The following is a 13,506-nucleotide window of genomic DNA, read 5'->3' as shown; positions in this document are numbered from 1 at the left end:
TTTTTTTTTTGTTAACAGGAGGGGTCTGCTCTGCCGGGATGCCCCAGGGCTCAACACTTGGCCCACTTTCTCTTCTTCAGCCTCTTGCACACTGATATTTGTGCAAAATCCAACCTGTGCTTTGTGTTCAGGAACAGTACGGTTCTTCTTCTTCTGCCATGTAAAGCTGTGTTGAATCCAAAATGTCCACTTAGGAGCTCATTTTTACTCTCGTGTCTTTTTGGTCCTGACGGATATCAATGAAAACAAATCTGCATAAAGTCAGAAGTGGAGGTTCCTCATGTGCATGTATTAAAATGATAAACCTTGAAGTGCTAACCCTTGAAGATTTAGACTAGCACCGACCTTTCTTCACCTGTCCAGATCTCTGAATGTTTACGAGGAAAGCTAACCTCACACGACCTTTCACACGAGCTGTAGCTTCAATGAATCACATCAGACAGGTGTGAGAGGAAACAGTGGATCTGTACCTGTCCAGGGCCGAGCTGAGCTCATCCAGCCGGTGTGTGTCTGTGGTGTTTCCCAGTTTGGACAGAGCGTCCATCCTCTTCATAATCACCTCCAGCATGTCACTGATTTTCCTCAGCACGCCTCGCGACTCCGGGCCACCGATGACTGAAACAAACAGACACACGTTTTTAATAAACGGTCAAGGTGTTGATACTGCACCTTTATAAACTCAATGTTATCAGTCGAGTCCTGAGGATGTGACGACGTCAGATAACTTTCTTTAATCCAAAATAAAATATTTTGCAATTTAACCCGCCCTAAAAAGTCTAAATTGAACAAATACGTTGGTAACAAGTGAAATTTATTCCGTGCTTTCTCTCTGCGTAACTTTTGGTCTAAATCATGATTGAAGATCTCACGCTTTTTTATTCTTCAGTCTCACGGCTGACTGGAGAGAAAATAGAGTCTCAATCAAACTGTGACCCCAACAATCCTGAGACTCAAGACTTCAAACCCTCGAATCCAAATCATTTGATTTCTACTCAAATTATCTCCACATTTCAACAACTGTAACAAACTGGATGTGTCACATCTTCAAGCAAACATAATCAGGTTGTAAAAAAGGTCAAAATCAAACCGCTCTTTGTTCTGAATCCAGAGATAAAGACACAGGTACGTCTGAAAGGATTGAGTCATTTCACTCAGGGTCATAAATTGAATATTTTTATTTAACATCCCAATCTTCCCTCTGCTCACTTCTAAAGTCTGCTTTTATTTTTCCTGTCGCCCTTCATGACTCAATCAGGAGCTCCGCTTCGCAGCAAAACACATGAAGGCACAAACGAGTGTGACAGGATTGTTTTGTTTTCTTTGTGCAAGGTTCAAATTATGAACACGCTGACAGGTGGTTCAGCAGAGCCATGCTGTTAGCGAGCACGTCGTCCATTAATGAGCTGCAGGCTACAGACAACGAGGTCCAAAACAGGTCGAAGGGGTCGTGACCCCTCTGCTGTTCTCTCTGATGACACCAAGATATTAACATGCAAATGATTAGAAAACAGCTCCACCTTTTTATTGTCAGAGAAAATCTGAACTTCAACATCAATAATTCCACTCTGCAGACTTTAAGAGTGAATTTGTGGTTTGGACCTGAGAGTTAAAATAAAGAGCAGACACCTCGTATTGTTCTGCTTCTCTCGGTAACTGAGTGAAAAATAAAGCCTCCCCACTCGCTGCTCCCTCAACAATTGCATTAAGCTTTAGAAAAGTGCAATGTGCGCACACTCGCTCCTGCAGTCAGAGTTCATTCATCACAGCCCGACAGAAAATCACCTCCCTCTCTCTCTCTCCCTCTCTCTCGCTCTGCCGAGGAGAAATTGTATTACAAATAAGGAGTGAGTGAGAAGTCTCTCTGTAAACGTTTGAAGAGAGAACAGCGCAGAGCCTCATAAAATAAGATTACTCAAACAGTTGCATTTTCTGGAATAACTTCAGTCACACGGGCCAAAAGACGTCTCACTTTGAATAATTCAGCAGGTCACTACAGTTGTTTTCATCCTGCAGACAGAAAGAGACGCGTCTGCCACGCAGCCATGTATCCTATTCCACTTTATTCTTATTAAACACGCTCTCGTATAAACTTCAGCTGTGATGCTGCGTTCACGTGATATCAGTTTGGAAAATCAGAATTTTTTAACAGCAAAAAAAAACATCGTTGATGCTACGAAGACAACGAAGCGTGAAATGTAACTCAAATAAGTGATATTTGAGCAAAACGTTGATGTGCAATACGTGAATAAATAAGTTGATATTAACAAAAACATATTGATGACGATTCTTCCACCTAATTCTATTCCGAGTTTCCGAACTGGGAAACAGTTTTTTCCGATGCGTCAGATGACACATGAATCCACCAGAAGGCTGTCCATCCTGTGCATCCATCATGGCCCAACATGTCTACAGACTCAAATGAGCTGCCGTCCGACTCTTCAGGGGTCGTAAAACAGAAGTTTAAATATGAGGCACTTGTTTTTATCTCAACTAATAATTTCTATTTATAATGTTGAAAAACAAAAAAAGGAGCTTTTGATAATTCAAATCTAAATTCTTCCGTCTTTATACTTCAATATTTGCTAAATTCAGAGTCCTCTGTATCGGAGAGGTCTCTGCAAAGCTCTGCAGCTGGAGTGTGGGAGAAACTCACCCTGCGCTCGTTTATCACCATTACTACAGCCTCTCTTCCTACACAGAACATTTTTAGATGTGTGTGCAATCAACTCGTCATCAGGCGGCTCCTCACTCTTGTTTCCTGCAGCCTCCCGGGAAACATTGGCTGGCGGGGGGGGGGGGGGGGGGGGGGGGGGGGGGTGTGTAGCAGAGCCTGATGGTAACTATGTGCTAACATACGAGCTCCTCTGTGTCGTCCCTCAGCCGCTGGTTCATAAAGGGCCGAGTTAGCAGCAAGCTAATCTCCTTTAACGACTCGATTTCCAAAGTGCCAGAGTACAATCGATACCATGAACAAATTCCAATTAGATGGCCATTTGAATACTGGAGAGTGCCGTGTGTACTGAGAGGGAAACACAGCTGCATAAAAAGAGACTCAAAGCAGACACAGAGAGGAAGATCTCCGAGAGCAAAGTGCCTTTTTACTCCTTTAGTGAGCAGTTATTCATCTGTCATCTATCGCACAAGACACCTCTGATCCAAACCCCCCCGGACTAAACTCTGCTCCGAGGACGTCTGAGCAAAACAAAGGACTACAACTAAAGCTACTTTGTAACACTTAACTGACTGATGGTCCGTTAAGGGGTTAAAAAATAAAATAAAATCCAAGATCAAACTCAAACATGCTTTAAAGAATATAATATGTAGATTCCACCACCAGGGGGCTCTCAATCAAGACTACAATAAGAGAAGAGGACGCTGAGGGTGGCGGGGAATCATGGGAGTTCTCTCAGCTTCTCCCGCCTGGTGAAAACAAACTCTGCGTTGACCGTCGTCGAGGCGACCGGGTGAAACCGCCCCGAGGAAGAGAAACGCGTTTAACAGACGAGCTAACGTGTCAGAGTTTCATTTATGTCGTTTTTTAGTTTTTCTTTTATCACAGCAGCACAAACGGCAACAGCACGGCAGCATCTCACACTTCCTCAAGTAGAAGTTTTAACTTCTGCCGTTTCCACGGCAACAGTAAACAGTTTTGTCCGTGGTGGCAGCTCATCACAGCGGCCGCCTCGACACACGTCCAGTTACAACTCTAAAACGACACATTTCTCCGGCTTTGAAAACTTATGGAAATATTCGAGATGTTGTACATTTAAGTACGTTTCCTTTAAATTAGGACGATGTAGCAGCCTGTGCAACACACACACACACACACACACACACACACACACACACACACACAAATAAACAACACTGCTGCTGCAGGAACACAGCGCACGAGTGTTTCCACGTTTAGTAAGTTATTCATCAGCAAAACAATTGATTTCAACAGCATGTCATGATTTATTTATGTTGAAAAAAAGAAAATCCTTTTTCCTCCCCACCGGCACAATTGAGAGGCTAATAAATAAATCCTGTCATCTCTGATACGCTCGCTGGCTCGGCTAGTTTTCCCAGCGAGGGGGCTCAGGGTCAGACCTCTCCATCTCACCTGACAGCTGGAGAAATGCATGCAATCCTTTCTACCAGTCTGCACACACACACACACACACACACAAACACACACACACACCTCTCCCCTGCATGCTCCTCTCACTCTTAATTCAAATATTCATTAAAAAAAAAACGGGGCTGATTGAAATAGAGTTTCTCTCGTCTTTTTGGCTCCTTCGTGGGGGGAGCTGACGGAGCTTTTAAGAGCTGAAAACGTCTGTCACTTCTTCTTCTCCCCGAGCAGCTGCACACTCTTATTGGTCCTGGCAGAGCGGGAAAGGAACATTACCTGCACTATCTCCCTTAAACCCGGCTCTCTGTTCCTTTAATTAACGCCTCGGTCAATCTTTCCCCATCGGTAATCGAGTGCAGATGATAAACCAGCACATTCAGTGGAAGGCAGGGAGGTGTTTCCTTCTTCTGCCCCCGCTGTGCTGCTGCTGCATTGTTTATTGATTTAATACGGCTTTATATGGGTGGATGCGTTTCTCAGTTGAACCCGGCAGAGCATCCTTATGAAGCGGGTGAAGTCTGACTCGAACACAGCGACTGCTGGCAAACACACCAGTGAACCCGCATTCAATGCTTTTTTTTTTTTTTTTCCAGGACGGGGCGTTTTGTACTTTTATTCTCTTTCATGTTCTCACTCCAACCTTGTGCAGAGCCATGAAAATATGATGAGCATTTGCATAAACACATTTCCTGTTTTCACACAGAAAACGCATGAATGCAAAAAAAAAAAGAAAAACAAAGAAACAACAAGAATAGAAAATGCAACCTAAAGCACGTCTGAAAGTCAACTTCCTGACCCAGTTTTACAACTCACCCTACAAAGATGGAAACATAAGAGTCTAAAAATACGGGCTGGAATCTGACTACCAGATTCACTTTGCTGCGTTTCAATGAGAGCACGAATGTTGTTTGATGTCGTGTGTGCTTTAGTTCTTTGTAAAGGATTGTGTTTGTGTGCACACACAATGCTGAAGCCTGGTTTATAGATCTCAGTCGAATCCATATTCTAGGATACGACGTGGTTGGTGTAGCTCGATGTAGCCGTGACTGGGAGGAAAGACGCAGGCCGCATGGCGTTTGATTGGTTCGCTGGGTAGAGATTACGACATTTCTGGTTTCGCCGCCAGATTCACAACTCTGATGCAGAAAAAAAACCGCAAAATCCAAAATTATTGGTTTTAGTTGCCTGGAAACTTTTTGACATAACATGCGTGGAAGTCGCACTTCTGCATACTTTAGGTTTGCAGGCGGCGGGCGCATTCTGGTATCATAAAACCTCGGCACTAAACCAAAACAGAGACACTGCAGATCAGTGTCAATGTGGGGAAAACGTCTGCCAGACACTCGCCTTCCAATCTGTTCGACTCCGACCGGCTGCACAATCCTCAGAAAAAAAAAAAAAATCCCTGCTTATCCCACCAGGTGACTGCAGCTTGTGAGAAACAGAACAATGAGCCGTCATCTTTTATTCACACCTTTCTTCTTCTTCTTCTTCTTCCTCACTGACAGACCGAGCAGCCAGCTGCATATTAATTTGCAGATATTCTTAACTGCCAGCGAAGAGTCTTACAGAAGCAAAAGGTCATTTTATTTTATGCACAACACTTTGAGCGCTTCTATTTCGAGTTGATTGTTTATCTCATTTTTTATTAAAAAAAACAACAACAAAAAAGTACCGTGGCTCACAGCTCTGATAGACCTGCAAATGCCACATCCTCGCGAGGATCCGTGTTGGGATCAATTTCAGTGACTCACACTGTGGAGACCCGCTGAGCCATGAAATAAAAAGTTCCCCCAGTGTCTAAAGCACGGCAGAGAACATGATGCTCTCTGCACACACACGAGGCTCATACAAGAGATGGATTCAGAACTTTAAGGGAGAGGAGGTGAAGATGAGACTCAATCAAACAGAAACCTCCGGTGCAAACACCAAGGACCCCCCCCCCCGGTCGACTCCAGATTCAAACTGTTCTCCACCTGGTACAAAAAGTCTTTATTAAGAAAAACAGAACAGGGCGACTATGGTTTTAGCCTACGAGTTTTGAAGGTGTTTGCATGATTAGGGGCGTGGCTGATTTGACTGACAGGTGCCTTGCCTCTCGTCAGCAGGCTGAACGCACACCTCTTGATTGAGCGAAAAGTACCGTTGCTTAAAGAAATGCTCGATTCTTCGTCAGAACGCTGCAGGGCTGCCAGGAGAGGGCTGCTCTCTACTGAGGCTTGAAGCCGTCTCATGAAACTCACATTATCACGTCACCTGCAGAAACAAGCCGCTTGGCGCCCTCTGCAGGACTAGCAGGTCCGCGGTTTAGTTTTTTGTACCGATCACTGAAAAACAGACTTCCTTTAGAAAAGAGACGTATCGAAGAATCGAACCCTTTTTTTTTTAAAGTCTGAACTGATGTTTTAGTCAAACTGCTAACGTCTACCTTTCTCAGGAGATCCAGAAATAAAAAACATTTTTTTCCCCCCTCACTGACATCATGACGGTTAGAGGAGAAAAAAAAGCCTGCAGGTAGCAAAAGAAGAAGGCATTAACATCTTAACCATTTAGTCCCGCTCTGACCGAGGTAAATCCCTGAAAGCTTCCTCGGCCTCTTTCTCCCTTTGTGTGGAAGCTGCATTTAGAGCCCCGAGGTAAAAGGACACACTGTGAAGGTGGTCTTCAAAGAGCTTATTAGGAAGCGACAGTACACCTCTGCAGCCTTTAAGATATCTGAGATCAAATGCCTCAGCCTTTCAAGCCTCCCACTTTTGCAGAAATAGCCCCCCCCCCCCCTCCCCCCTCTTCCTCCTTTCCTTTTTCCCCCTTTCGTAACATCATTACTTTCCTGTACCTTCAAAAGGGACGTAATGAAGAAAGTGCATGCTGCTTAAATCAGGAAACAGCTCGGTGTCCAAATGCAGCTAAGTGGCATTTTGAAGCTCAATGCTCTCAGAGTGAAAAACTTTCAAACACAGATATTTGATTTAAATTCTAACAGGAGATAAAAATCGACACTTTTTTTTTTACTTTTTAAAATTGAACCCCAAAAAAAAAAAGGTGTTTTATCGAGTACGGAAGAGGTTTTTTTTGTTGCTTTTTCTCAGATTTATTTTGGGGCGTTTTTGTGCCTGATGTGTTCATAGCATAGCTACAGCTTCTGTATGACAGCAGTAAACATCAAAAGGATACTGATACCTGGTTTAATTAAACCCAGAAGAGACCAGGCACCAAGTGTTGGCTAACTTCTTATTTATAATTATTTAGAACGGCAAGAAAAAAGTCGAAACTGCAGAAAAATATCAGCATCGTTTTGAGACAGAAACGTCGTCGGATTCGTTCCTCTCCTACGCACCTCACTAACACTTTGACAACCCTGACTTGAGGTTTGTTTGATGACAAAAAAAAAAAAAAAGTTGTGAAAAATCGAGGCGGCAGAAGTGTTGTGTGGAATGTGTGCGAGTTAAAGAGGTTGATGGAGACAGACGGCGAGACCAAAGAGAGAGAGAGATCCGTGAGGCAGAAAAATTACAATTACATGTTTTTCTCCTCACATTTGGCTCTGGGGTAATCGCTGCCTTTCACAGGAGCAGCTCCTCTCAGCGCTGCCTGCCTGGCCATGTTGTTTACCCGTTTACTTCTCAGTGGTGCCTCCACTGCTGCTGCTGCCGGTGTGACACTTTTACATTTCCTGCATGAACGCATGTCGCACACGTGTTGGTGTGAAGACCAGAACATCAGCGCACACACCTCATCCTTTTCCTCTCCGCCGCGTGCAGCAGGAGTGTGTGAATTATTATTATTATGTCAGCTCATTCATTACACTAACCCCCCCCCCCCCTTCCCCCCCCTCCCTCCCTCGCAGCTAATTGTCATTCCACAAATGCACATGTACACAAACACACAAACACACGGAGCAAACACAGAGGGAGAATTTGCACAGGCTGATTCTCCCTGGTTCCCCACCAGGCAGCGTTTAATGAGCTCGAGGGCAGATGCCTTCCCCTGACTGCAGCTTATGAGTGGTTAATTAATCAGACAGCCCCCCCCCCCCCCTATTCTCCGTCCTTCCACATGAACCAGCTGTGCACTAACTTCTTCACAAAGAGCTGAAATTACCTGCACCAAAGACACCTGATGCACCTCGCTGCTACCCGTTACATCACACGTACGTCACCTGCAAACATCATCTCATAGTGATGATTCTCAGTTTGTAAAGGTTCTCATATACTGGCATGTGCCTCTACTGATGAAGCGTCCGAGTCTGTCGGTCGATGCTCTGAGACAACGCCGGCCTGTCCTGAAAATCTGAAGTTCTGAAGTGTCTGAAGTGAAGTGTTTGAACATCGTTTTACAGTCAGCTCGAAGACGGACCGCGGGACGGAGCAATTACTGAGTAGATAACAGTCAGTGTGATACTTCATAAACACAAACTACAACCACCGCGTGTGCTCAGATGGGTCGGGACTCAGCGCAGCGTCGGTTCTCCTTCGTGCCGGGTCGGTTGGTATCGGTCACAGAGACAATAGTCCGAACCCTCCCTGGAGGCTCGTGCAGCGCTGCTTTACATGCAGAGGCACAAACACACAGCGTGATGAGAAAGAGAAGCTCCTCTCAGAGAGGGAGTGTGAAATCGTTTTTTTCGTGGCGTTTGATTCGTTGATCGCTGCGAGGTCAACGCTGAGTGCTTTTCTGCCGAGTTTCCTTTCATGCTGCGTTTCAGCTGTTTGTATTTTCAATATGGAGGGGTTCATTATGCGACCGTTTGGAAAAATGAAAGACAAGAAAAAAAGATCCATCAAATCAAAGCAGAGCATAACTGAGTGCTAACTAGTTAGCATAAGCTAACCAGGCGACAGCATCAGGATCACTGTGAGCGGTCATTTTCAGTCCATGATGTTTGTAAGAGGCAGAAATGATTTACTCAAGTGATCTGAATATTTTACAGCCGGATGAGAAGTCTGTTATTTTATTCCTTTAAAGGACAAACAGCCTCATTTGGTCGGTTCATAAAAAAGCTGTCTTATAAAATATGGCGGGCGTTTTAAAGCTTCTGCACGCTTCAATAATATCTGACATCGAGCGACACCAAGGTATCCAACATTTTTGACAAACTTCATCTCGAGTCGCTTCTTCTGCACAAATCCGCCACGAGTTCACGCTGGGTCACAAAAGTCGTCTGCAGCCTCCCCGAAGCTCCTCGGATAATCTCCAAAAATGAGTCAGCCAAGGTCAGAGCGAGGTCACACGGCCGCCGAGCGCAGATGAAAGTAGGCGTTCAAAAAGATGGCGGTGAAGATGAGAGGAGAGAGGACAATATGTGCCCCCCCCCCTCCTCCTCCCCACCCCCCCGCTGACACGCCACTAAAGAGTGAGCGGGTCGCTCGGCCCGCTGGCAGCAATCAAGGAAACCCCGCAGCGCTCCCAGCGTGTTCCCAGCCTGATGGTTACAGCGAGGGGAGAGGCGACAGGAGCAGGAAGCAGCGTCCTACCTTCTGCTCGCACCGTGAACGGGGAATCTCCGGCTCTCTTGGCTGAAAGCTGGCCCCCGAGGGAGGTCATTAGGAAGCACAGGCTGAAGAAACCGATCCCCAACACAAAGATCCTGCAGGGAAGAGACAAACACATAAGGAGGAGGTGAGAGATTTAAAGAGAGAAACATCGACAGGATGGAAGAGGAAAAAAAAAAAGACTAAACGAGGGAGGAGGTTCGTTTATTTTCCAAAAAGCTTTTTAAACACAAACCAAACAAAAAGGGTTTTTTTTGCAGGATTTGCAGCTCAAAGAACTCAATTTATCTAAAGTAAGAAAAGTAAAAATCAATCAATCAATTTATTCTCAACAACTGTTTGATGACTGCACAATAAATGTCTTTATCCATCTGTACAGATCAGAGGCAGATATCGGGCTCAGCTCCTCGTTTCCTCATTAACAGATATTTGCTTCTTTCTGGTATTTGGTGCATTCGAGGTTCGAGGAAGTTGAGCTCTCACTTCTCCTCTCTCGCTGTGCAGAGCGAGCCGAGTCAGGCGCCATCACTCTGGGAGTGTTTCTTTGTGAGGCGTAGAGAGAGAAATACTTTTCACATCGTACAAATCGAACCCCACAGTGCACTCGCTCGACTGCGTCCTCTCGAATAGAGCGTGACACGGACGCCTCACGCTGCGCTCAGCGAGTTAACAGCCTTAAATTACAGGCCCGGTGCTTTGCTTTCGCAGAGAGAGAGAGAATTGTCAAGTTGTCTCTGAAACTCTGAAAGCAAAAAACGCTGCAGACGCATCAACTGGGCGCCGAGCCGCCTGCTCGCTCTGCCGGTCCTGCTGAGAAAAACGTTTCAAACGACGGAGAATCGTTTGATATGTGGAAAAGTCCATCGCCTGACCCCAGCAGTGCCCGAGCTGTTCACACTGTGAAGACAGCAGAAACAGAGAGAAGTCCGGGACCAGTGGTTCTCAACTGGTGGGTCGGGACCCAGAGGTGGGCCGCCGAGCCGTTTGTAGTGGGTCACTAAAGTGTGCTGCAGTTTTTAAACATGATTCTTTAGTTCAGATTCTTGTCTCTAACGTGTGTTTTGTCTCGACGGAGGTGTTGGTGAGAAACGCAGCTTCAGACACTTTAAAGGAGTCGGTGACGGATTCATTCCTCTCGCTCGGCATCGGTCGTTTTTTTTTTCTTGTTAAATGTTCTGAACGTTTCCACACTGTGGTTGTTTCATCATTTTAAAAACCACACTGGTATCAAACAGACTCGAAGTGAGGAACATTGTGACGAAACACACGTCCTGTTGAGTTATGGGAGGAGTAAAGGTTCCTGTGTACTGTACAGACGTGCTGCTGCTTCTGGATGTTCACACTGTGTCATGCTTCAGGTCGAGCTGGTTGAGAAACAACTCTGATTATTTGCACTCACATGATGGCGATAATTAAGCTCCTTCACCTCAGCGTGAAAGCGTTTCCTCTGAGTCCTTCTTGGCATGTTTTATGTGACTCCTCATGTTCACCTCTCATGTTGTCAGTCTGTGAAAGACGAGCTCTGCATGATGAGCAGCTCAATAAACTCCTCATTTATCTGGACGTCAGTAAAAAAGCTCATTTCAAACTCTGCCTGAAAAAATGTGTTTTAGCTGCCGTGTCTTTAAGTGTATTTACTCGATAAGTTGGAAAGAGCTCTCTCTTCATCGTGGTGTGACTTGAAATCTTAAAGGGGACATAATTGTGAAAAATCACCTTTCACAGTGTTTTTGAATGTTTATTTGTGGCAACCTGAGTGTCTACTGACCCACAACACTTTAAATAAATCCATCCACTCCTTTGTTTGTGGTCTGTGTAAGTCTGACAACACGGAGAAAAATGCTCCGTTTCAAATGTGCTCTCCTTGTGATGTCACAGTGGGATTCTGGTAAAAATAAATAAATAAATAAATTCCCTCCCCTGGTATCTCCACCCCGAGGCTAGAGCTAAACTTTTGCACAGGGCCGCCATTTTTATTCTCGCTAGCGAAAGAATGACTTCTGAGGGGGAAAACTCAAGGGGCGGGGTCAATGCATTTAAAGAGACACACACACCTAAACGGAGCGTTCTGAGAGAGCCTCTGCTGCTGGATTCATATTATATTTTAAAGCACAGATATTTCATTTAGACCATTTAGGAAGAGAGGGAATAATATGACCTCTTTAAGTTTCTTTACAGCATTGTGCTTTTTGAATCCATCATCATTAAGAGGATAAAGGTTAAAGGGGAATCACAGTGAGAAAGGGAAATATTAGTTATGACACATTCATTTAATGCCAACCTGGTCTGAACCTGCAAGACTGTGCATGACAATAATTCATCTATTCAAGTAAAAGGAGCCACCAGTCTGAGACAGGTAGCCTGGAAATGTCCAGAAATTAAATCTATAGTTTGTTAGTTTAAAGTGAGTTCATACTGTGCTCTATTATTCCCATCGTCAGGCTGATGATGATGATCAGTGTTTATGGAAGAAAGAAGATTAAATGTGACATGTAGAAGATAATAAAATAATAAATAAATAAATGCTAGTATCAATGTGAAAGGTGGGTTCTTACCTGAACGGTTTGAAAGTGAGCAGACATCTCCTCAGCATAGTGAAAAGCTCGTTGTTGGTCATTATCCACTCACGTGCGCAGCTCCGGCTCTCGTGAACATCGTGCAAAAACCTCAACTTCCCCCCCCCCCTTCAAAAAAACCCAAACCAAAACAATAAACCCCGTCCACGATGCGTGACAAAGCAGGTGAAGTTCCCGGTCCAACTCCGGTGACGCGTCCTGCAGCAGCGGTGCAGTGATCCTCCCTCCTCATAGAGCAGCTCACACACACACAGGTCTGATCACTTCTCTGACTTTCCTCTGAATGAACCAAGCACAGACTGAAGCTCAGGTAGATGAGGCTCTGCCACCGTGGCTCGTTCACCCACAGCGCCACCCAACGGCGAGGACTGAAACGGCAAGCTTTTCATGCATTTTCATAGTTGATTTAAAAAAATAAAAAAATAAAAAAGGATGGAGGGTACACAAGAAATAAAGATGAATGCTCAGCATCTGTGAGGATCATCACTTATTGAACCAAAAAGTTGCCTCTGTGATTGGCTCACCCGAGGTAAAATCAGTTCAGCTCCTTTGTTGAGCGAGAAGTGATGCAATAGTTTATAACTCTTATTTTGGTAATTTTCTATATTATATATGTTGTTCTTTCGGTGCTGTGTCGACAAAGTTGAGTTTTAGTTTATTGCTCTGTCAGAGATCTGAGGACAAACTTCAGCACTGCGGACAGCTCCGACTGTGACACAGCAGACAGCTCAGCAGCGACACCCAGCGGTCAGACCGCAGAATACACCGACAGGAGGGGGAGAGGAGACAAAACGTGGCTCTGTGCCGAATATGATCCTGTTTATGAGGAGGATTGTATTTTATCAAGTTCTTGGCACATTTCCGTTAAGTGCGGAAGTAAGTTTAGTCCACTTGTAAAAAAAAAAAAAACACACCAAACAGTTACTATGAATGTGGAAACTGTCAGGATACAAGAAGTATTACAGTAATACGTTTAATTAAAATAATCTCAGATTTTATTATTGTGATAGAAAAAAAACTGTATAAATTGTTGTTTTTTTTTTCACAATTCTTTAAAGTTTGTTTTTGTTTGATCACCAAATAAATGTCCCTCATGTTATGTGTCCTGTTTGGTCTTGACCTCAGTGTACTCTATGAACCATCAGAGCCAACATTAATTGCTTGACATAAAAAAAGACATGCGAGGCCACATGCTAATGAGCGGCGAGGAGTAGCAGCAGCAGCATCTTCTGTTTCCATGGCAACCGACAGCACCCTCTGTGTGGTTGTCTTTTTTTTTTTTGGCTCTGGCGTTTGTTGGTTGTTGTTGATGTTTTTT

At 44.6% G+C, this 13,506-nt stretch overlaps 1 protein-coding gene across 2 annotated transcripts in view; it reads right to left on the bottom strand.

The window, feature by feature from the left end:
- The window catches only part of mgat5b (alpha-1,6-mannosylglycoprotein 6-beta-N-acetylglucosaminyltransferase B), a 45,674-nt gene extending 33,300 nt beyond the window's left edge, over positions 1 to 12,374 (bottom strand). The window contains exons 1-3 of one of the 2 annotated variants that reach the window (XM_079366336.1): positions 12,168 to 12,374; positions 9,595 to 9,707; positions 471 to 615 (exon numbers count right to left, since the gene is read on the bottom strand). In XM_079366336.1, coding sequence (XP_079222462.1) covers positions 471 to 615; positions 9,595 to 9,707; positions 12,168 to 12,229 — 320 coding nt within the window. In that variant the 5' untranslated portion in view covers positions 12,230 to 12,374. The remainder of the gene's footprint in view (positions 1 to 470; positions 616 to 9,594; positions 9,708 to 12,167) is intronic. The other variant, XM_079366337.1, reaches the window with a different exon arrangement.
- Positions 12,375 to 13,506: the final 1,132 nt, after the last annotated feature.

Source organism: Symphodus melops (assembly GCF_947650265.1).
Source record: "Symphodus melops genome assembly, chromosome: 17".
NCBI lineage: Eukaryota > Metazoa > Chordata > Actinopteri > Labriformes > Labridae > Symphodus > Symphodus melops.
The sequence above is the reverse complement of the archived record's forward strand: the minus strand, read 5'-3'. Positions and strand labels throughout refer to the sequence as shown.